The sequence below is a fragment of the Aplosporella prunicola genome (assembly GCF_010093885.1).
Source record: "Aplosporella prunicola CBS 121167 unplaced genomic scaffold K452scaffold_15, whole genome shotgun sequence".
Classification (NCBI taxonomy): domain Eukaryota; kingdom Fungi; phylum Ascomycota; class Dothideomycetes; order Botryosphaeriales; family Aplosporellaceae; genus Aplosporella; species Aplosporella prunicola.
The window spans coordinates 571,697-588,976 of NW_022983543.1; the positions used below are offsets into that span (position 1 = coordinate 571,697).

The 17,280-nt window shown below is 55.2% G+C and overlaps 8 protein-coding genes across 8 annotated transcripts; 2 read left to right on the forward strand and 6 right to left on the reverse strand.

Annotated features, from left to right (window-relative positions):
- Positions 1 to 262: 262 nt before the first annotated feature.
- K452DRAFT_229381 (uncharacterized protein) lies at positions 263 to 1,569 on the reverse strand (the record flags this gene model as incomplete). The annotated part of the gene is made up of 3 exons (XM_033537037.1): positions 263 to 574; positions 670 to 1,037; positions 1,185 to 1,569. 3 exons carry the CDS (start codon positions 1,567 to 1,569, stop codon positions 263 to 265), a joined length of 1,065 nt encoding a protein of 354 aa, XP_033396737.1.
- Positions 1,570 to 1,715: 146 nt separating this feature from the next.
- K452DRAFT_44220 (uncharacterized protein) lies at positions 1,716 to 2,585 on the reverse strand. Its single transcript, XM_033546672.1, has one exon. It carries the CDS (start codon positions 2,414 to 2,416, stop codon positions 1,862 to 1,864), a length of 555 nt encoding a protein of 184 aa, XP_033396738.1. The 5' UTR covers positions 2,417 to 2,585; the 3' UTR covers positions 1,716 to 1,861.
- Positions 2,481 to 3,729, reverse strand: K452DRAFT_288409 (uncharacterized protein). The gene has a single exon (XM_033540647.1). The coding sequence runs from the start codon at positions 3,695 to 3,697 to the stop codon at positions 2,756 to 2,758; it is 942 nt and encodes a 313-aa protein (XP_033396739.1). The 5' UTR covers positions 3,698 to 3,729; the 3' UTR covers positions 2,481 to 2,755.
- Positions 3,730 to 3,879: 150 nt separating this feature from the next.
- K452DRAFT_288411 (uncharacterized protein) lies at positions 3,880 to 6,006 on the reverse strand. Its single transcript, XM_033540648.1, has 4 exons — positions 4,828 to 6,006; positions 4,402 to 4,749; positions 4,268 to 4,352; positions 3,880 to 4,218 (listed from the first exon to the last, which is right to left on the reverse strand). The coding sequence occupies exons 1-4, from the start codon at positions 5,983 to 5,985 to the stop codon at positions 4,070 to 4,072; spliced, it is 1,740 nt and encodes a 579-aa protein (XP_033396740.1). The 5' UTR covers positions 5,986 to 6,006; the 3' UTR covers positions 3,880 to 4,069.
- A 912-nt stretch (positions 6,007 to 6,918) lies between these two features.
- K452DRAFT_288414 (uncharacterized protein) lies at positions 6,919 to 9,322 on the reverse strand. The gene is made up of 4 exons (XM_033540649.1): positions 9,139 to 9,322; positions 8,720 to 8,785; positions 7,613 to 8,669; positions 6,919 to 7,555 (listed from the first exon to the last, which is right to left on the reverse strand). Exons 1-4 carry the CDS (start codon positions 9,305 to 9,307, stop codon positions 7,258 to 7,260), a joined length of 1,590 nt encoding a protein of 529 aa, XP_033396741.1. The 5' UTR covers positions 9,308 to 9,322; the 3' UTR covers positions 6,919 to 7,257.
- Positions 9,323 to 9,459: 137 nt separating this feature from the next.
- K452DRAFT_288415 (uncharacterized protein) lies at positions 9,460 to 10,219 on the forward strand. Its single transcript, XM_033540650.1, has 2 exons — positions 9,460 to 9,775; positions 9,843 to 10,219. The coding sequence occupies exons 1-2, from the start codon at positions 9,515 to 9,517 to the stop codon at positions 9,948 to 9,950; spliced, it is 369 nt and encodes a 122-aa protein (XP_033396742.1). The 5' UTR covers positions 9,460 to 9,514; the 3' UTR covers positions 9,951 to 10,219.
- A 694-nt stretch (positions 10,220 to 10,913) lies between these two features.
- On the reverse strand, positions 10,914 to 12,594 carry K452DRAFT_251932 (uncharacterized protein). The gene is made up of 3 exons (XM_033538234.1): positions 12,502 to 12,594; positions 11,853 to 12,328; positions 10,914 to 11,769 (listed from the first exon to the last, which is right to left on the reverse strand). Exons 1-3 carry the CDS (start codon positions 12,532 to 12,534, stop codon positions 11,058 to 11,060), a joined length of 1,221 nt encoding a protein of 406 aa, XP_033396743.1. The 5' UTR covers positions 12,535 to 12,594; the 3' UTR covers positions 10,914 to 11,057.
- Positions 12,595 to 12,914: 320 nt separating this feature from the next.
- K452DRAFT_251935 (uncharacterized protein) lies at positions 12,915 to 16,792 on the forward strand. The gene is made up of 3 exons (XM_033538235.1): positions 12,915 to 13,688; positions 13,735 to 16,238; positions 16,310 to 16,792. The coding sequence occupies exons 1-3, from the start codon at positions 13,139 to 13,141 to the stop codon at positions 16,544 to 16,546; spliced, it is 3,291 nt and encodes a 1,096-aa protein (XP_033396744.1). The 5' UTR covers positions 12,915 to 13,138; the 3' UTR covers positions 16,547 to 16,792.
- The last annotated feature ends 488 nt before the right edge of the window (positions 16,793 to 17,280 follow it).

Here is a 17,280-nt window from a genome sequence, read left to right on the forward strand (position 1 = left end):
GTCATTTGACTCCAAATCGAGCAAGGCATGCCCCAAATCGCAAGATTAGCCAGCATGAAAGGACGTCTGGGGAGGCCTCTGAGCTTTCTTTCACGATTAAAAGACACTGTGCAGCTGTTTCTCATGTAACCATAGTCCGAAATCACAATTATACTAATATACTGGCCAAGCGCCGCGCTCAGAAAGTTCTCCAAACAGCCCGTTGGTATCCACTTCTGGGTTGAAAGCGCTTTATTCCTCTTCACTGTTTCTTCCAGCATGACTACCAAGCCGCATGTCCGCCGTCCATTCTTAGATCACTGCCAGTCATGAATGAGCTAGCATCGCTCACCAGGAACACCGCCGCGCCCCTATACTCCTCGGGGCTACTCAGCCTCCCGAGCATGTTCTGCGTCGGCCAATCGGTGCGCCTCTCCGGATACTTCTTGAAGAGCTCCTCGACCATAGCTGTCACGATGTAGCCGGGGCTAATGGTGTTGACGCGAATGCCGTAGGTGCCCCACTCAGAAGCCAGATTCCGCGCGAGCTGGATCACGCCCGCCTTGCTGGCATTGTAAGCCGAGCAAATAAGACCCTATCAAAGCAGCGGTTAGCCACACGTCAAAGCACCCCTTTGCAAACCAGTCTACGGGATAGAAGGAGAGGGCGAAAAGAAAGCACCACACCCACCCTATTAGCTACCGTCCCACTCATACTCGCAATCAGTACAATACTCCCCCCATTCCCAAACCTAATCATCTGTTTCGCAGCTGCTTGGGCCGTAACCAACACGCCGGTGACATTGACAGCAAACATGCGGTTCGCGTCCTCGGCGGTATACTCCAGAGCCGGCGTCTCCTGCTGGATGCCGGCGGCCGCGACCAGGCCATCCAGCCGGCCATGCGCGTCGGCAATCTCGCGCACAGTGGCGTGCAGCGCTTCCGCATCGCGCACGTCGACTTGTCGGTAGTGCAGCGCGGTGCCGAGGTCCTGCGTCGCGCGGGCTTGGAGGGGCGCGAAGGCAGGGCTGGGGGAGGCGAGGCGGTCGAGGGCGTATACTGCGCGGCGTCAGTTTTGCAACCAGGGCGCACACATTTATGTTCCGTTTAAATTGTTTATATGCTTCCTCTTCCCTCCCCAAGTAACTTAATTGAATAGACGGGATAGACTGGTGATGGTGGTATAGAGGAAAACATAAAACGTACCCGTAGCACCAGCCTCAAGCAACGCCTCTGCCTGCGTGAGCCCCAGTCCCCTCGCCGCACCCGACACAAGCACGACCTTGTCCTTGAGACTGAACTCGGGCAGGCGCTTCGAAGTGCCCAGGTAGGCCGAGGCCGTGGCAGCGCGCTCGTCGGCCGGGGGCGCAGGCACGTCGTTCCGCGCCGACTGGGACTTTGTGCAGGCGGCTGGGCAGGCCGAGAATGCGCGCGCAGGAGCAGCAAGGCTTCCTGCTGCTGCTGCTGCTGCTCTTGCTCTTGCTGGCGCAGCGGTTGCGCCGCGCAATGGCAATGCCGCAGTTCCCGGCGCGGGGATGCCGGCGGCGCGCAAAAAGCGGGGAAGAACGCGGGGTGCAGCGGCGGCGGCCATCTTGCTCGCGGGGGGAATGCGCAGCGAATCCCAAATCCTGGCACACACCCACACACACACACGCGCGCAAGCTGGGGTGACCGGCGCGACGGAAGAGATACGGGGCCGGGGTTCCCTGGGGGCGATTATTGCACGCAGCGACCGGGGTGGATATGTAGAGCTGGGGATGGGAATGTAGGACCGCGCTCTAGTTGGGGGAATGGATTGGTTTTTTGGAAAGAAGACGCTGCTGTAAGAATTGCGAATTGAGACAGGCCGATTGAGAGCCAACAGCAGCTACTGCGCGCTCCTCTTATACGACGCCGCCTAGCAGCAGCCTAGGGAGCAGCCGTCCAAGAAGCTGACACCACCCGCTCTCACAGCACCGAGCGCCGTCACGCGGGCACGGGCAGAAGCAGCTCCCTTGGCCAGCGCTGCAGAGGAGGAGAGGAAGAGGAGCCGGGCAGCGGCCAGGCCTCCGGAACTTCCGCAAATGGTTGCACTGGCTCCACGAGGAGACGTCAGAGCAGCCCCAGCGCTGCCCAGGCCGTGCCACACTGCTACTGCTGCTGCTGCCGCGGACGACTGGCACAACGGAGTGGGCGCGCAAGCTGGCCGTTGGACGGTTGTGCGTGGGTGGGTGGACGGGAGGCCCGTGGTGGCGTCCTCGGGCTTGCCTAGATGGGTAATCCGGCGTGCGCGTTGGCGCGAGGTGGATGAGGGCACTTTGACGTACGTACGTGGATGCGAACGTGCCCTCGTGATGCTGCTTACGTGCCTGGATAAGGGATGGGCTTTTGGGATGTGGGTCTCTGCTGATAGTGTAAACCTGCTGCTGGTTATGCGGGTTTGCTGACCCCAGAAACATTTGATGCTCATATCAAGCTCTTTTGAAGCTCCATGAGTCTAGCAAACGGCGCCAGAAGGTCATTGGAAGGCAATTGGCATTGCTGCTGTCTCCGGAGCCATCACCGATCCCGACGTTAGCTACTGGTCTCCAAGCCATGCAAGATGCAATGCGTGTGAGATTGCCGTTCCCCGCTCTGACACGTCGTCCCCATCGGAGGCTTTCTTGCAGCTTCGGGTCAGAGAGATAGCTATGGTGGGATTATGTAGTATTACTCAATAGATACGTTAACTCTCGTTGACGGCGTACACGTACATACGGGATTTCTACAATTCGCTAGTCCTCCGGCGTGCAAATCCCTCAATACAGCACGCTGATAGCGCACAATCCAACGAGAAGGCCGAGAATGCTGCCGCTATTTCTAAACTGGGAACCCGCGTTTCCAGCAGCTTCTGTAGCTGCACTTTCAGAAGCAGAAGTGGCCTTGAACCTGGACCCAAACGAGGAAGTGGTCTCCGAGCTAGCGGAGGCTTCAGTGGTGGTTCCCGTGGTCATGGCCGCCGCAGTTGCAGTGTGATGGCCCGACTTCGTTGCAGTAGCGGAGGAAGACTTGGAAGACTTGGAAGACGAAGCTGCAGCAGAGCTCGTAGAGTCATCCTCGGTAATACCCTCGCACTTCTTCACAGTGTCCCAGCCGTCCTCGAATTCCTTTATCCAGTAATCCGTTTGGCCGATAAGATAGTAGTAATTGAACTGCTTCGTGCTGGCCACCTCGTAGTTGTGCGCGATAGTGAACCTCTTCAGAGCGCATTCGTCATCGCAGTGGAAGTTGGAGAACCTGGACGACGTCTTGTTGAAAGCGCAGTAATCGCCGCTGGAGTCGGCCTTGCGGCAGCTCTGGGCATAGGAGTACTGGAAGATCTGGCCGACAATCTCAACCGGGTCGTACGTATACTTGCACGGATTGCAAGCCCCGCCCAGGCTTTCCTTCGCCTTGTCACCGTCGGCGCTGCATGCCTTCTTGACGTTCTCTACATAGCTGTCCAGCGAGGACTTGCATGTGTGGGTGCAGACGTCGTCGAGATCGGACGAGGTGGGGGAGAAGGCCGGGCGCATCGAGGCGACGATGCCGACGAGGGTGTCGGGACAGTCGATCTGGGCGCTGTAGGCATCTTTGCAGGCCTGAGAGGTCGTGTTGAGGAGGTCATTGGCCGTGTAGTCCCAGTCCGGGCCGGAGTCGTTGAGCGAGAAGGACGCGGCGATAAGCGCCGGGAGGAAGGCGGTGATAACGAGAGACTTCATGTTTCTTCTGTACAGTGGTGAGCGTGGCTGCGGCAACCTGGCAAGGCGCCGCAGCGGGGGGTTTTAGTAGTGGTCTATAGCGCGTATGGCTTCAGGCTGCAGCGGCATCGCGAAGAAGCACGAGGCGGATGTGGAAATGAGACAAAGGGCGCCAAAGGAAGGTTAAGCATCATTTTTGGCGCTGCGGCAGGCAGCCACGTCGGAGCTTGGCTCACCCCACTGCCCTTGCCCACACCATCCATCCCACCTTTCGCTGCACATGCCTCTTCAAATTTAATCCTGCCGTGTCCTATTCCCAATCCTATCTTAGACCGTCTACAAACATCTTCAAAGCCCGAGATACTAGACCGCACCGTCACACCACCCGACCCATCATTCGGCCTTCGCCTTCAGCGCGTCTGCGAAAGGCAGGCCCGTACGCTGCGTTATGTAGTCCAGCGCTTCGATGACCTTCTCATCTTCGAATATGCGGCCGACAAGCTGCAGCGATACCGGCGCGTCTCGGTATGTCTCGGGCTCGTCTACTCCGCGTTAGCCGTACCGCTTCAAAGAGCTAGGAAGCAGACTTACAGAGCTTATGGTTGAACTCGTCTCTCTCGTTGCGCGGTTGATACGACGCGTCTTTCGCATCGAGTGCTGGATCCGCTTGCGTGACCTAAATTCGTCAGCATACCCGACCACAAGCAGCTGCTCGTCAATCATACCGGAAACACGACAGCAGGGTAGTTCAGCAGATTCCACTGGCTTGTGTAGCCCCACCAGCGGGCTTGATCCAGCGGAGGTGCTGTGCCAGGTCCGACAGGACAGAGGATCACATCCACCATACCCTCGCCATCGGGCCCTGTGGCGGTTCGGTTCCAAGCTTCAGCATACTCAGCCCTGTACTGTTCGCGCTGCGCCGTGAGACGCCACACGTCTTTGATGCTGTACGGCTGCGTGGGAACCTGTGGGTTGTCTTTGATTATGAACTTCGAAAGCGGACGCCATGGTTCTCCGGAGGCCTCAATGGCGGCAGTCTCTTCGATACCGCCGTCACAGAAGTAAATGCTTGACTAAGTGATTGTCAGTTTGCACTTCATCTTACCTTGGAACCGACAGCCATAACAGTTGGGAAAAGACAAAGTACTCACGATTATGTCCCACGCCAGATCATGTTTGTATGGCTTCCACTCCACCAGTTCAACACCTTCAATCTTTTCCAATTTCTCGGTAACCTCCTTAAGTGCTCTCAGCACAGGTGGATGCGGTTTCACAACACCGTCATCATACAAGACACCAACTTTGAGCTTCTTCCCTCCATTAGGTAACTTTGGCAGCCATTCTTGATCATCCCGCCACGGCATTGACACCAAATGCGGCTGTTTCAGCCACGGCTTCGCATCCAACACCACCTTGCTGAAAATCTTGATGCCTTCCAAGCTGGTACTCAAAGGCCCAATGGCCGGGATAACCTGTTCCTGTCCCTTCATCGTAGCCAAGAGGCCTCCATCCGGCAGCCTGCAACCCGTTGGCTTGAACCCGTACAGGCCGTTGTTGGCCGCAGGGCTGCGAATCGAGCCGCCAATGTCCGTCCCAACCCCCAAGCAGCTACCTCTGGTACCGATCAATGCGCCCTCACCCCCCGAAGACCCGCCAGCGGTGAGTTGCCTGTTGAACGGGTTGACGGTGACGCCGTAGATGTTGTTGCTCGTCTCAAGGTGCATCAGTGTCTGAGGCTGTGTGGTCCGCACGTGGAACACGGCACCCGCGGCCCAAAGGATGTCGAGGATCGGCGCTTGCGGGGATTCGTTTTCGGCCCAAGCGATGAAGCCGGCATTCGTCTTCAGCCCGGCCATGGGGATGTGCTCTTTCACGCTGATGGGGAGGCCGTGCAACGGCCCAATCGGCTTGCCGTGCGTCTTGATATACTCATCCAGCTCTTTGGCGCGTGCCAGCGCGCGCTCGGGCAGGAGCTCGGTGACGCAATTGGTGAGTTTCTGGGCGAGGCTCGCGCGGTGCAAGAACGCATTGGTAACGGCAGTGGCGGTAAGCTTCTGGCTAGCGAGTTGGGCGAGCAAAACTTCTGGCGCGGACTCGGTGATGGCTTTCACGTCCGAGGGCAAGAGCTGTTCGGCAAGGCTGGCGACGTTGAGGGGGAGCTGGGCCGGGGGATCGCACAGCGCGGGCCGCACTGCCGCAAGCGTCGCGTCGCGGTGCTTTTGGAGCATGGCGGCGGTTTCTTGCCATGGTCGGCTGGCGGCGCTGGTGTCTGGGTCGGGCGCGGCTTGGTACGTGGCTAGGGCGGACATGATGTGGGCTTCAAGGAGGGATGAGAGGTACAAGAGCGCGGACGAGGGGGGAGGACAATGGCTACATAAGTATGGGGAGCGGGCACCCCGAGCTGATAGGCACCAGCAGCGTCACAGTACGACATTGTGGAACCGGGGCGGGTGAGCTCGTGCGGAGTTGGCGGTGCGCACAGCGCGTCTGTGTGAGTGTATAGTGGGGGAGGAGGGGCAGAAACGCGATAGTGGGAGTCAGGCACCAGGGAGCTATGCGGTGATAAGGCGGCTCATGCGAGCATGCACTGCGTCAGGGAGGTGCAGCCGCGGGCTCGCAGCGCGGCTTCGGCCTGCCCGTTTGGGTAGGAGATGCCTCGGCGGGCGGATCGTTGCTGAAGTGGTTTGCGGGTCGATAAGGATTGCGGGGGCCGGTTTGACTCGGGGGGCTCCAGTTATTTTACCCCACATTCTATATACGGAGCTATGGCTTTGACACCGGTGACCGGCGGATGGTGATTGTGGAATCTTGTGCCTTAAGTTGGTCTGGGCTCAATGTTTAATGGCATTGCCGATGGCGTCTTCAAAGCTATATAGGATAATATCAGTTATCCCTGTAGGTAGCTTCTTGTCTACATATGACCTTAAAATCCAGGTATAGCAGAAACTCTTTTGGAGTATATATAATCCACGAACCTCTTTACTTGAATATGCTTTCACTCCGTATAGGTCTGGCCATTGCATCAATGACTAAGAATGAGCATCGTCTTACAACGCCAGAAACCACTGCATGTACCGGCAATCCTTGGTATTGACCTTTCGAGGGAACCAATCAAGCATACGGCTGGAGCGCGAATGCACATGACGGACTCGGTATCTACCGTGCTATCAAGAGTGGTAGCTTGACAGGTATATCAGCTGCTGCAATGCCACCTTCCCGGGCACTGAAGAGATGCAAAGAGGGGAAAACAAGCCCTGTCAATTTGACAAGTCCACGCAGTTTATGTATAAACAAGAGTTTCTCATCGGAAGACGGAAACCCTCGTGGTTTATCAAACGCCAATATAGAGACGAATAGAAATCAAGACTCGGATTCGGATTCGAGTTCGAATCGTCATGGCCAAACGCCAAGAAACGCACTCCTAAATTATGTGTAAAAGCTTTTAGAATCGCAAGCCAGGCTGCGTACGCTTCTCCCACTCACTCATCCCGAGACAAACAAAAACAAAGCACCAGATAAGCCAAGCTGTCTGTCAGACAAAACCAATCATAAGAGTTCATATACCCCGGGCCCCATCTCTGCTACTGCTGCTCGCCGTGCTGCTTCCGGTAATGCCCCGCGACCAGGAACGCCATCTCCAGTGCCTGCTTCTCGTTCAGCCGCGGATCGCAGTACGTCGTGTAGTTCAAGCTGAGGTCGTCCTCGTCCAGGCCCTCGGAGCCGCCGATGCACTCGGTGACGGCGTCGCCAGTGAGCTCGAGGTGGATGCCGCCGAGGAAGGAGCCGTGCTGCTGGTGGATCCTCAGCGCGGAAGAGACCTCGGACAGGATCGATGAGAAGTGGCGGGTTTTGATGCCGGTGGGTGTGCTGCGGGTGTTGCTGTTATCCCATGTTAGTGTTTGCGACACTGAATTACTGACCGAGTTGTGAACTTACCCGTGCATGGGATCTGACTGCCAGACAACCACGTGTCCGCTCTTCTTCACGGCGTCAATGTGTCCTCCGAGCAGCTCCTCAACCTTGCCCTCGCCGTACCGCGTAATCAAAGTCACTTTGCCGACTTCCTTGTTTGGGTTGACAATGTCCAGCAGCTCGATCAGTTCTTCGTTCTTCATCGTCGGTCCAACCTTGATACCGATTGGGTTCTCAATGCCGCGGAAATACTCGACATGACCGTGCGTCAGCTGCCTCGTGCGATCTCCAATCCACAGGAAGTGTGCAGAGGTGTTGTACCACGCACGGTCTCCATCCTTCCTTGACAGATCGTTCTTGGGCCGGGGAAGGCTACGCGTTAGAGCTTCTTCGTAGTCCAAGACCAGGCCCTCGTGGCTGGTGAACAATTCAACAGTCTGCAACTGGCCTGCAGTATCCGCACCAATCGTCCTCATGAACTTCAACGATTCGGTGATGCTGCTGACAATTGTCTTGTATTGCTGTTGCAGTGTCTCGTCCCGGACGTGGCCCAAGCCCCAGTCAAGCGGGTTGTGGAGGTCTGCAATTCCACTTGAGATTTGTGCACGCACGTAGTTCAAGGTCGTTGCAGAATGAAAGTAGGCCTGGACGAGCCTGTCGGGGTCTGGAACTCTCGCATCTAGCTCGAAGCCATTCAAGATATCACCCCTGAAACTGGGGACTTCTTGGCCATTGACCTTCTCCGTGGCGCTGGAGCGAGGCTTGGCGTACTGGCCTGCCATGCGGGCAATGCGAACAACGGGCTTGTTTGAGCCCCAGATGAGCACTAGAGACATCTGCAGCAAGAGCTTGATCTTGGAATCGATGGCATCATCCTCACAGTAAGAGAACAGTTCGGCGCAATCGCCGCCTTGGAGGAGAAAGGCTTCGCCCAAGGCCACAGAGCGAAGATGTTGACGTAGCTTTTGAATTTCTGTAGGCGTGACAATTGGAGGAAGAGTACGGAGTTTTTTGAGCGCAGGATCGAGGTGAGATTCATCAGGGTAAGTCACGACTTGCACTCTTGGCTTGGAGCGCCAGGCTACAACCCGGTCAGTGTACGCTTTGATGGGAACTGAATTAGAAGCTCACATGAAGGGTTCCATTCGCCATCGTAGGAGATTTTGTCAGTCATGTTGAGCTTCTCTTCGGGATGTCCTGCATTAGTGTTAGTATCACAAGGACAATTGTCGACTAGACTCGAGGTACGTGAGGGTCGAAATTGAAGCCAATGCCCTCTTCCCTCCAGCGAGCTTCTCTGCACACCGAGAGCGCCAATGCCTTCTCAGAAGGATTGCGCTCCTTGTAGCGAGCACGCTCTTTGGAAGCCTCGCGCCAAAGCAAAAGAAGCAGAAATAGGAAAGCGATTGGGACAGAGAAAGGATGCAAGCAAGCGAGATTCATGATTGATGTGGCCCGGAGCCTGAGGACGGTGACATGGAGAGCGGGAAGGCTTTATGGTTGGGAAGACGGCGTGTGAAAGTGGCTGGCTATGAGAAAAGCGTACCTACCTTTGGGCCGTGAATGCGTATGGAATGCGTGATTTGGGCTTGTGAGACGGCCTAGAAGCGGAGGATTCCTGCCAACCTTGGATATACCACAGCAACGATGCAGCGCCGAGAAGCGACAGGACCCAATGCAGAGAGACGATAGAATGTGAGAGTTTGCACGGAGGAACATCTAGAAGAAAGAATGCAGCATCGAATGACTCCAACGTGAGCCTGCCGATGCCAGCCCGCTCGCTTGTTCCCGCGGGCCCGACTCCCGGTGGCCGCTCCGTGGGGACGTGCGTATAGGTAGGTCGACGTCACACCCCAACAGCTAGCTGTCGACAAACTTCCACCATCACCGACCGCAGTCTCTTTAGATTCCCAACATCTCCTCACCATGGCCGAAGAACCCCAGCCCGCAGGTGTCCACGAGGGTGCCGATGCGGCCCCGGCTCCCACCTCCGCAGAGGACCGCAAGACGCAGGCCGCCATGTCCAAGCTCGACGCACCCCAGAACGAGGATGACACGACAGGAAAGAAGGATGTCGACACCGAAGCATTAGAAAAGGCGACAAAGAACCTAGATGTGAAAGGCGGCGAGAAGAAGCCCGAGCCGGCGAAGAAGGCCGTCAAGGTCGATCAGGCCGACGTGACACTGCTGGTATGCGAGACATATCGTCCGCATTTGGTATAATGATGGCCGGATGCTGACTGTTATTGCGAACCAGGTCGACCAATTGGACTTGACCAAGCCAAAAGCTACGGATCTTCTCAAGGCCCACGACGCCGATCCCGTAAAGGCCATGACGGCCTTCATCGGCGCAGCAGCATAGCTGTCCTTTCATGTGATACCGATCCTCGGCAATGGCGAACAAGCATAGTACACTAGAGAAACTGGCAACAGTGGTAGACTTAGTCACGTCACACGCCACGCTTGACGGCTGCACTGGGATACTCAGTTGCCGTCGGCTCACGAGCCACACGATAGCACGACCAATTGAAACAACATCGAATAGTTAAAACTAAGGTACAAGGAATATGGTTCGTGTCAGGTGAGACATTTCTTACGTGAACAATACCCACACTAGATATCAAGACAGCATATGTGTCATTCAACGTCACGAGCCCCAACAAAGGCCATGCTGCGTTGTTAGTATATGAAATGATATTATACCTATTGATTTCTAAAAATTATTGGAGTCACTATCTAGTGACACCTCAACACTGTGCGTGGACTGACTTTATACCTCGTCCTAGTAGTGAAATATTAAGCTATATTCGTATCCTTATCGCCTTTCAAAGATCCTAAAGTATAATGTGAGCGGTGGATAAACAGACTATATATTGCTCAGGCAACCGCTCATAATTCAATCCTTTTTGTATACCCGGCGATTCAGTCCAACTTCCAGCTAGTAGCCGAGTCAATGTATAACTGACTTTTAAAGGTAGACATTATAATCTAAAGGAGATTCAAATCAGTGACCACGCAAGGACATACATCGAGCAGAACTATCACCAATTCAATTTATTTTTCTCATTTCTTCAAAATAAACCAAGGATCACTTTACAAAGGTCTATAGTTTGAGTTTGTGTACTAGCAGTAGCATGTATATGTGGTTGTAGCGCCTTTCTAGTACTCCCTACAGGTTGTCTCGTACGTACATATAGAGGTTGTGCTCGTATCTTCCGATATTACTTACGAGGTGCTGCGGTACCTTCTAGACGCTCCATACAGATTACTTCTTGCGTCGACGCAGAGCTTGCGTTCATAGCTAGAATAGATAACTGATGAGGGTACTTTTATTGTAACAATGTCTCTCCGAACGTAGCACCTTCATATGGATGGCACGACAAGGGACACTGGAGTAAATGGTGGAATAGAGCGCAGATATCTATCAACAACTCACCCTGCCACCCACACCACCCCTCTCTTACACACCCTACTCCAATAACGGCAAATCATCGAACTCTTTCCTCATCCACACCCTCACCTTATCCAGCCCCTCCCGCAGCACCTCCGTCTCACAACAGAAACCCACCCTGACATACCCTCCAAACCGCTCACCAAAGCACTCCTTCCCGGGCACAAACAGCACGCCCGTCTCCTCCTTGATACGGCGACACAACAACCCCGCATCGACCGGCTTCCCGTCGCGGTGAAAGCGCAAGAAAGCCGTAGTACCCGCAAGTGGCTTGACCCAGTCGACGACATCGTCGTGACGCAGGACGAACTTGTCGAGGATGGCAGCATTGGCGCGTGCAAGCTCGATATTGCGCGCCAGCAGCGCGTGCACGGCGCCGGGGTCGAGCGCGGCCGCCGCGACCGTCTGGTCCAGCATGCTCACGCTGATTGTCGTGTAGTGACGCATGGCGTAGATGCGGGCGACGAGGTCGGCAGAGCGCGCTGCGACCCAGCCGATGCGCAGACCGGCCATGCTGTAGGCTTTGGAGAGGGAGCCGGTTGCGATGGTGAGGGGGTAGCCGAGGGAGAGGAGCGAGGGCGGGAAGGAGGATGAGATGGGTGAAATGCTGTGGAAGATGGGGCGGTAGACTTCATCGGAGAGGATGGGGATGGATTTGGTCTCGATGTAGTCAACGAGGGATTGGAGGAGGGGACGGGGGAGAATGGCACCGGTGGGGTTGTTGGGGTTGCTACGGCGCGTGTTGGTAAGTCGTTCTTCTCCCGGTGCTTCCAAGGCTTGCAGAGTGAGTAACTTGTGCTACACGGAACTTACTTGATGACGATGAGCTTTGTGTTCGGCTTGATTAGAGCCTTGAGCTCTTCTAGATCAGGCACCCAGTCTTTTTCCGCCTTGGCCTCCCACAAGCTCACCTCAGCCCCCAAGGACTTTGGCACTTCATACAGTTGCTGATACGTCGGGTGGTGCACGATGACATGATCGCCGGGGCCCACGAGCGTTAGAAAAACCAGGTGATTAGCAGCAATCGCGCCGGGAGTGATTAAGATGTTGTCCTGGGGTAATGGGGAGGCGGCCTTTGAGGAGTACAAGTTGGCGAGATTCTTGCGCAGGGCATCATTTCCACGGATGTTGCCGTAGGTGAGTTTAGCAGAGGCGGGGAAGAGGTCAGAGGCGGAGGCGGGCTTGGTCGACGAGTCCTCGATTAGGGAATGCAGTTGCGTAAGATCGATGGAGGCGCAGCAGGTTTCGGCAAGGTTGTGAGTGCAGGATGTTTCGTGTTCGTCCATCCACTGGGATGGTTAGACACGAGTACAAGAGCAAGGGTGGGGAAGGAGGAAGCGAAAGGTCATGTTTGATTGCCGTTTTGAGACCTTTTCGATGTTGAGACGAGAAAAGAAAGGAAAAGAAGCAGGGTGAATTGACGAATGTAAGAGCTGGATGGAAATGGTTTAGTCTTACATACCTCCTCCACTGCGAATGGCTCTATCTGGACCATGTTGACCGTCCGTATGAAGGTTTGGATGGGGTTCTGGGGTGGTGTGCAAGCTGTACTGCGTAGGCGGTTGGGGAGAAGGTCCAATGATGATTCAGTCTACGGTATTTGTACCTGGCGGGGAAGGGTGTGGGGAAGAGATGCAGGTGGAGGGCGCGGGGCCCAATCGGAGCGGCGCACCGTTGAGGCCAGTCGCTTCCTCGCAGGGTGATGGACAATGCACAATGCGGATGCAGGTCTCGGCTAGCCATGTCGATGAACATTGCAGGGTGGCTCTCCCGTGCGAAGTAATCATCGGAGAAGATGGCAGTCCGATGGGTCCGACGCCGGAAAAATCGAAGATGGAGGGAGCGCTGCTTGCAGGGAGATTGATGCATCAGGCAGGAGGACGGCGCAGCGCTCAGGTGCCGACTCGGCGTCCGGCGTCATCATCATCATCATCAAACTTAACGGCCCAGTCTCCCCCGCAGCCCTCTCAAGACACGTTCAAGTCCGTCTCCACTCCCGCTACAGTAACTGAACTTCACGCTCTCTTCCCTCTGCCGCTCTCATCTGTCGCTATCCCCTCTCGCTGCGCAGCCTGGTCAAGGCGCGAGCAGCAAGCAACATGCGACCGCCAGCTTGGGCCACGCCATTCCTGGCCGTCATCGCCATTTCCACCGCGCAAAAGACCTTTAGCAACTACACCGCTCGCGACATCGTACAAGATCCCTTCTCCATCTACGGCGACCGACCCGATGGCTGTCCTCCCTGCTTCAACTGCAATCTCGAAGACTTCCAGTGCCACCAGTTTGCGCCCTGCGGCAAGAGCAACGGCAAATGTGTCTGTCCACCAGGCTTCGGCGGCGAGGACTGCTCCGAACCAGTATGCGGTTCGCTGGCTGAAGGTGGCAATCGCATGCCCAGGCAAGACAAATACTGTAACTGCCATGACGGGTGGGAAGGCATCAACTGCAACGTGTGCAAGACCAACGACGCTTGCAATGCGCTGATGCCCGAAGGCGTCGACGGTATCTGCTATCGCGAGGGCCTTGTAGTCAAGGAGAACTATCAGCAATGCGACATCACCAACAGGAAGATTCTGGACACGCTGAAGGAGCAGAAGCCTCAGGCAACCTTCTCCTGCAATGCTGAAACCGAGGAGTGCAACTTCCAGTGTAAGGCTTCCAACGCCTCGTGTTTGATTTGCACTAACAAGTCCAGTCTGGGTTGACCAAAAGGAATCCTTCTACTGCGCCCTCGACGATTGCGCATTCAGCGCCACCGCTGAGCCAAACCGCAACACGACCAAATACAAATGCGAGAACATCAAATGCCGTTGTATCCCAGGACGTATGCTATGCGGTGAAGAGGGTTCCATTGATATTGGAGACTTCCTGTCAGAAGAAATCAAAGGCCCGGCTTCCTTCATCTCTGTCTCTACCGAAGGCGGAAGCAGTCAGGATGGCAGCAAGTTTTCTGAGCCTGCGATGAACGACCTCATTTCTAGTGTCTTCGGCGACGAAAGCATCTTCTTGCGCTGCCATTCTGGAGAATGTTTGTACAAGACCGATGTGCCAGGCTACGAAAGACCAGTGAAGAGGATCAACACTCCGCTAATTGCGGGCGTAATCGCTGGCTGCGCGTTGTTCGTTGTGGCCGTCATACTTATCGTCTGGTACCTCGCCAGGCGGAGTACCGTGAGTGGTTGGGGTCCCATCCATCTCTCGGATCATGACGAAGACGAGAGCGCCAAACTCATTGCCGACCATAAACCAACCTCCCTTTACTTCCAAAACGTCTCGTATCAGCTCAACGGCAGGCAAATTCTTAGCGGTATCCAGGGTGCAGTTCACCCGGGAGAACTTCTGGCGATCATGGGTGCTTCAGGCGCTGGAAAGACTACGTTTTTGGATATCCTTGCGCGAAAGAACAAGCGTGGCTTTGTACAAGGCGACTTCTTCGTCAATGGGGAAAAAGTCTTGGATGACGAGTTTAGGAGCGTCATTGGCTTTGTGGACCAGGATGACACCATGCTGCCTACTTTGACGGTTCACGAGACGATTCTGGATTCCGCCCTGCTCCGTCTGCCGAAAGAAATGAGCGTTGCTGCTAAGGAACAGCGTGTTGAGGACGTTGAACGCCAGCTTGGCATATACAACATTCGCCATCAGATGATCGGTTCCGAGGAGGGCAGTGGTCGCGGCATTTCGGGCGGTGAGAAGCGAAGAGTCGGAATTGCCTGTGAATTGGTCACCAGCCCGAGTATCTTGTTCCTGGATGAGCCCACGAGCGGCCTGGATGCTTTCAACGCTTTTAACGTTGTGGAATGCCTTGTCAGCTTGGTCAAGGACTACAACAGAACTGTCGTTTTCACCATCCACCAGCCGAGATCCAACATTGTCGCCCTCTTTGACAATTTGATTCTGCTTGCCCAGGGCAGGACTGTATACTCCGGACCTTTCTCTGATTGCCAGTCATATTTTGACACTATCGGATACCCCTGCCCTCCGGGATTCAACATTGCTGATTACCTGGTGGATCTTACGATGCACGCGGGCACTCCCAAGTCACCTATCGATGAGAACAGTTCGCTCTTTGCTACTCGTGATGAAATCCCTACCAGAGCTAGCAGCGCTGTTGGCATCAAGTCGATACCAAGCATCTCTAACGCAAGCATTGGTCCAGACAGCGTTATTGTAGGAAGCCCCAGTCAATCCAGTCAGCGACCTAAGAGCAACAGACGGACTTCTATCAAACAGCAACAAGAGCGCCAGCTTTTCACCCGCAAAAGGAGTGGTGTTGATTCCAACCGGCCCCAAACTCCAAAGACCGATGACGAACAATCTCTCCCTGAAAACGAAAGCTCTGCTATTCGGCTCCACCGCCAGCAGGGATTCCCGCCTCCCCAGATCCTTGAAGACCCGGATCAGCTCCCCCCATCTGCTGGAGGTGGCACTGGTACCGACTTGGACGTTCTCATTTCAAGCTATGCTTCGTCGGATATTGCGGAGACATTGCATGATGACATTGCAACGGCTATCGCTTCCGCCAATAGCGCCAATGGACAAGCCAATGGAATGGCAAACGGTTCCGCCATAGCCGGCAGAGTCAAAGGATACCGCAAGATTGGGTGGATTGGCCAATTCCTCATCCTGTCTAAGCGTACCTGGCGTAATCTATACCGCAACCCGATGCTCATGCTGACTCACTATGCCATTGCCATTCTCCTGGCAGTCCTTATCGGCTTCCTGTTCTATGGTCTCACGGACGACATCAAGGGTTTCCAGAACAGGCTTGGTCTGTTCTTCTTCCTGCTCGCCCTTTTCGGCTTCAGCACGCTCACTTCACTCACCGTCTTCGCACCTGAGCGCTTGATCTTCGTGCGTGAACGCGCCAAGGGATACTACTCACCCATTTCGTACTTCGCTGCCAAGGTCATTTTCGACATTGTTCCTCTGCGTCTCGTGCCACCCGTCATCATGGGTGCCATTGTCTATCCGATGACCGGCCTCATCCCCGCGGGGCCAGAGTTCTGGAAGTTCATGCTATTCCTCGTCCTCTTCAACCTGGCTGCCGCCAACATCTGCCTGTTTATTGGCATCGTTGTCAGGAACCAGGGCGTCGCTAACCTCTTCGCGACACTCGTGATGCTGTTCTCGCTGCTGTTCGGAGGTTTCCTGCTCAACCACGAGACGATCCCCAAAGCGGCGCTTTGGCTGCAGACAGTAAGTCTAACCACCAACCACTCATTGGATTGTGCAGGTTGAACAGAACACGCTGCTAACGAATCCTTCAGCTCTCCATCTTCCACTACGGCTTCGAAGGCCTCATCGTCAACGAAGTCAAGTACCTCTCCCTTGTGGACCACAAGTATGGTCTCGACATTGAGGTGCCTGGCTCCGCGATCCTGAGCTCGTTTGGTTTCAATGTCATGGCACTATGGCGCGATGCCGTTGGGCTTGGAGTCTTCTGCGGCGTGTTCGTCGTCTTGGCGTATGCGAGCATGCACATCTTGCTCGTGGAGAGGAGGTAAGGTAGGAAGTGAGATTTAGTGAAGAGGCGAGATGGGCAAGAGTAAGTAGAGTAAGGAAGACAAGTATTGTATAGTGCGAACGGGCGATTTCTGTAGTCTCTATGTAGGGGTCTGCTAGGGGCTGAATGAGGGGATTGGATTGGATGGGATGGGAGGGTACATATATCGCGGTGCCTACGGGCCCGGTGGTTGGTGATCGGGCACACGTAGTGTATATCCAGGCGTTTAGTGCGAGGTGCAATGGATTTGTTTCTTTTTGATATAATTGATGTGCGATTTGCATGTGCGCTAAGGGACCCTGAGGAGGGGATGTGTTGGTTGGGCTTGGGATGCCTTAAGACACAAAAATAGTCCTAAGTGGAGTTTTGCGAGAGGGAGTTGTACGAAAAGCTCAACGGAATTGGGCGTAGCGGGCGGCGTGGCGGCGAGGCACAAGGCACAAGCTGGACCTTGGCCGAGGTGCGATACTTAACGACGGGCTGCATGTTATCTTTTGGACCGAAGTCATTGCTCCTCTCGTCTTCATGCGCCTTTCACCGCTGGAAGAGATTTCTGCTCGGCGGCGGACACGCATGCACGGCGGAATGAGGAGGAGCGGTCTGGGCCGCGCCGGCGTTGTTTCTGCGCGCTGACGTTGATGCTGCTCAGCTGCCGGCGATGTCGTCGTCGTTCATGTGAAGACTGAAGACTGATCTACGGAACAAGAAATCAACCACGACCCCGCGAGCAAAGAA

Excerpts from the sequence above, each read along its gene's own strand:
- K452DRAFT_44220 (XM_033546672.1), bottom strand. The coding sequence starts at position 2,416 with ATGTTTCTGGGGTCAGCAAACCCGCATAACCAGCAGCAGGTTTACACT.
- K452DRAFT_288409 (XM_033540647.1), bottom strand. The coding sequence starts at position 3,697 with ATGAAGTCTCTCGTTATCACCGCCTTCCTCCCGGCGCTTATCGCCGCG.
- K452DRAFT_288411 (XM_033540648.1), bottom strand. The coding sequence starts at position 5,985 with ATGTCCGCCCTAGCCACGTACCAAGCCGCGCCCGACCCAGACACCAGC. Across the intron at positions 4,353-4,401 it reads ACCCTGCTGTCGTGTTTCCG|GTCACGCAAGCGGATCCAGC; the intron begins GTATGATTGACG and ends TGACGAATTTAG. Across the intron at positions 4,219-4,267 it reads CGAGTTCAACCATAAGCTCT|ACGAGCCCGAGACATACCGA; the intron begins GTAAGTCTGCTT and ends AACGCGGAGTAG.
- K452DRAFT_288414 (XM_033540649.1), bottom strand. The coding sequence starts at position 9,307 with ATGTTCCTCCGTGCAAACTCTCACATTCTATCGTCTCTCTGCATTGGG. Across the intron at positions 8,786-9,138 it reads TACGCATTCACGGCCCAAAG|GACATCCCGAAGAGAAGCTC; the intron begins GTAGGTACGCTT and ends ACACTAATGCAG. Across the intron at positions 7,556-7,612 it reads CAGTCAGATCCCATGCACGG|CAACACCCGCAGCACACCCA; the intron begins GTAAGTTCACAA and ends ATGGGATAACAG.
- K452DRAFT_288415 (XM_033540650.1), top strand. The coding sequence starts at position 9,515 with ATGGCCGAAGAACCCCAGCCCGCAGGTGTCCACGAGGGTGCCGATGCG. Across the intron at positions 9,776-9,842 it reads ATCAGGCCGACGTGACACTG|CAGGTCGACCAATTGGACTT; the intron begins CTGGTATGCGAG and ends GTTATTGCGAAC.
- K452DRAFT_251932 (XM_033538234.1), bottom strand. The coding sequence starts at position 12,534 with ATGGTCCAGATAGAGCCATTCGCAGTGGAGGAG. Across the intron at positions 12,329-12,501 it reads AGCCATTCGCAGTGGAGGAG|TGGATGGACGAACACGAAAC; the intron begins GTATGTAAGACT and ends TAACCATCCCAG. Across the intron at positions 11,770-11,852 it reads ACAAAGCTCATCGTCATCAA|CAACCCCAACAACCCCACCG; the intron begins GTAAGTTCCGTG and ends CACGCGCCGTAG.
- K452DRAFT_251935 (XM_033538235.1), top strand. The coding sequence starts at position 13,139 with ATGCGACCGCCAGCTTGGGCCACGCCATTCCTGGCCGTCATCGCCATT. Across the intron at positions 13,689-13,734 it reads CGAGGAGTGCAACTTCCAGT|TCTGGGTTGACCAAAAGGAA; the intron begins GTAAGGCTTCCA and ends TAACAAGTCCAG. Across the intron at positions 16,239-16,309 it reads CGGCGCTTTGGCTGCAGACA|CTCTCCATCTTCCACTACGG; the intron begins GTAAGTCTAACC and ends CGAATCCTTCAG.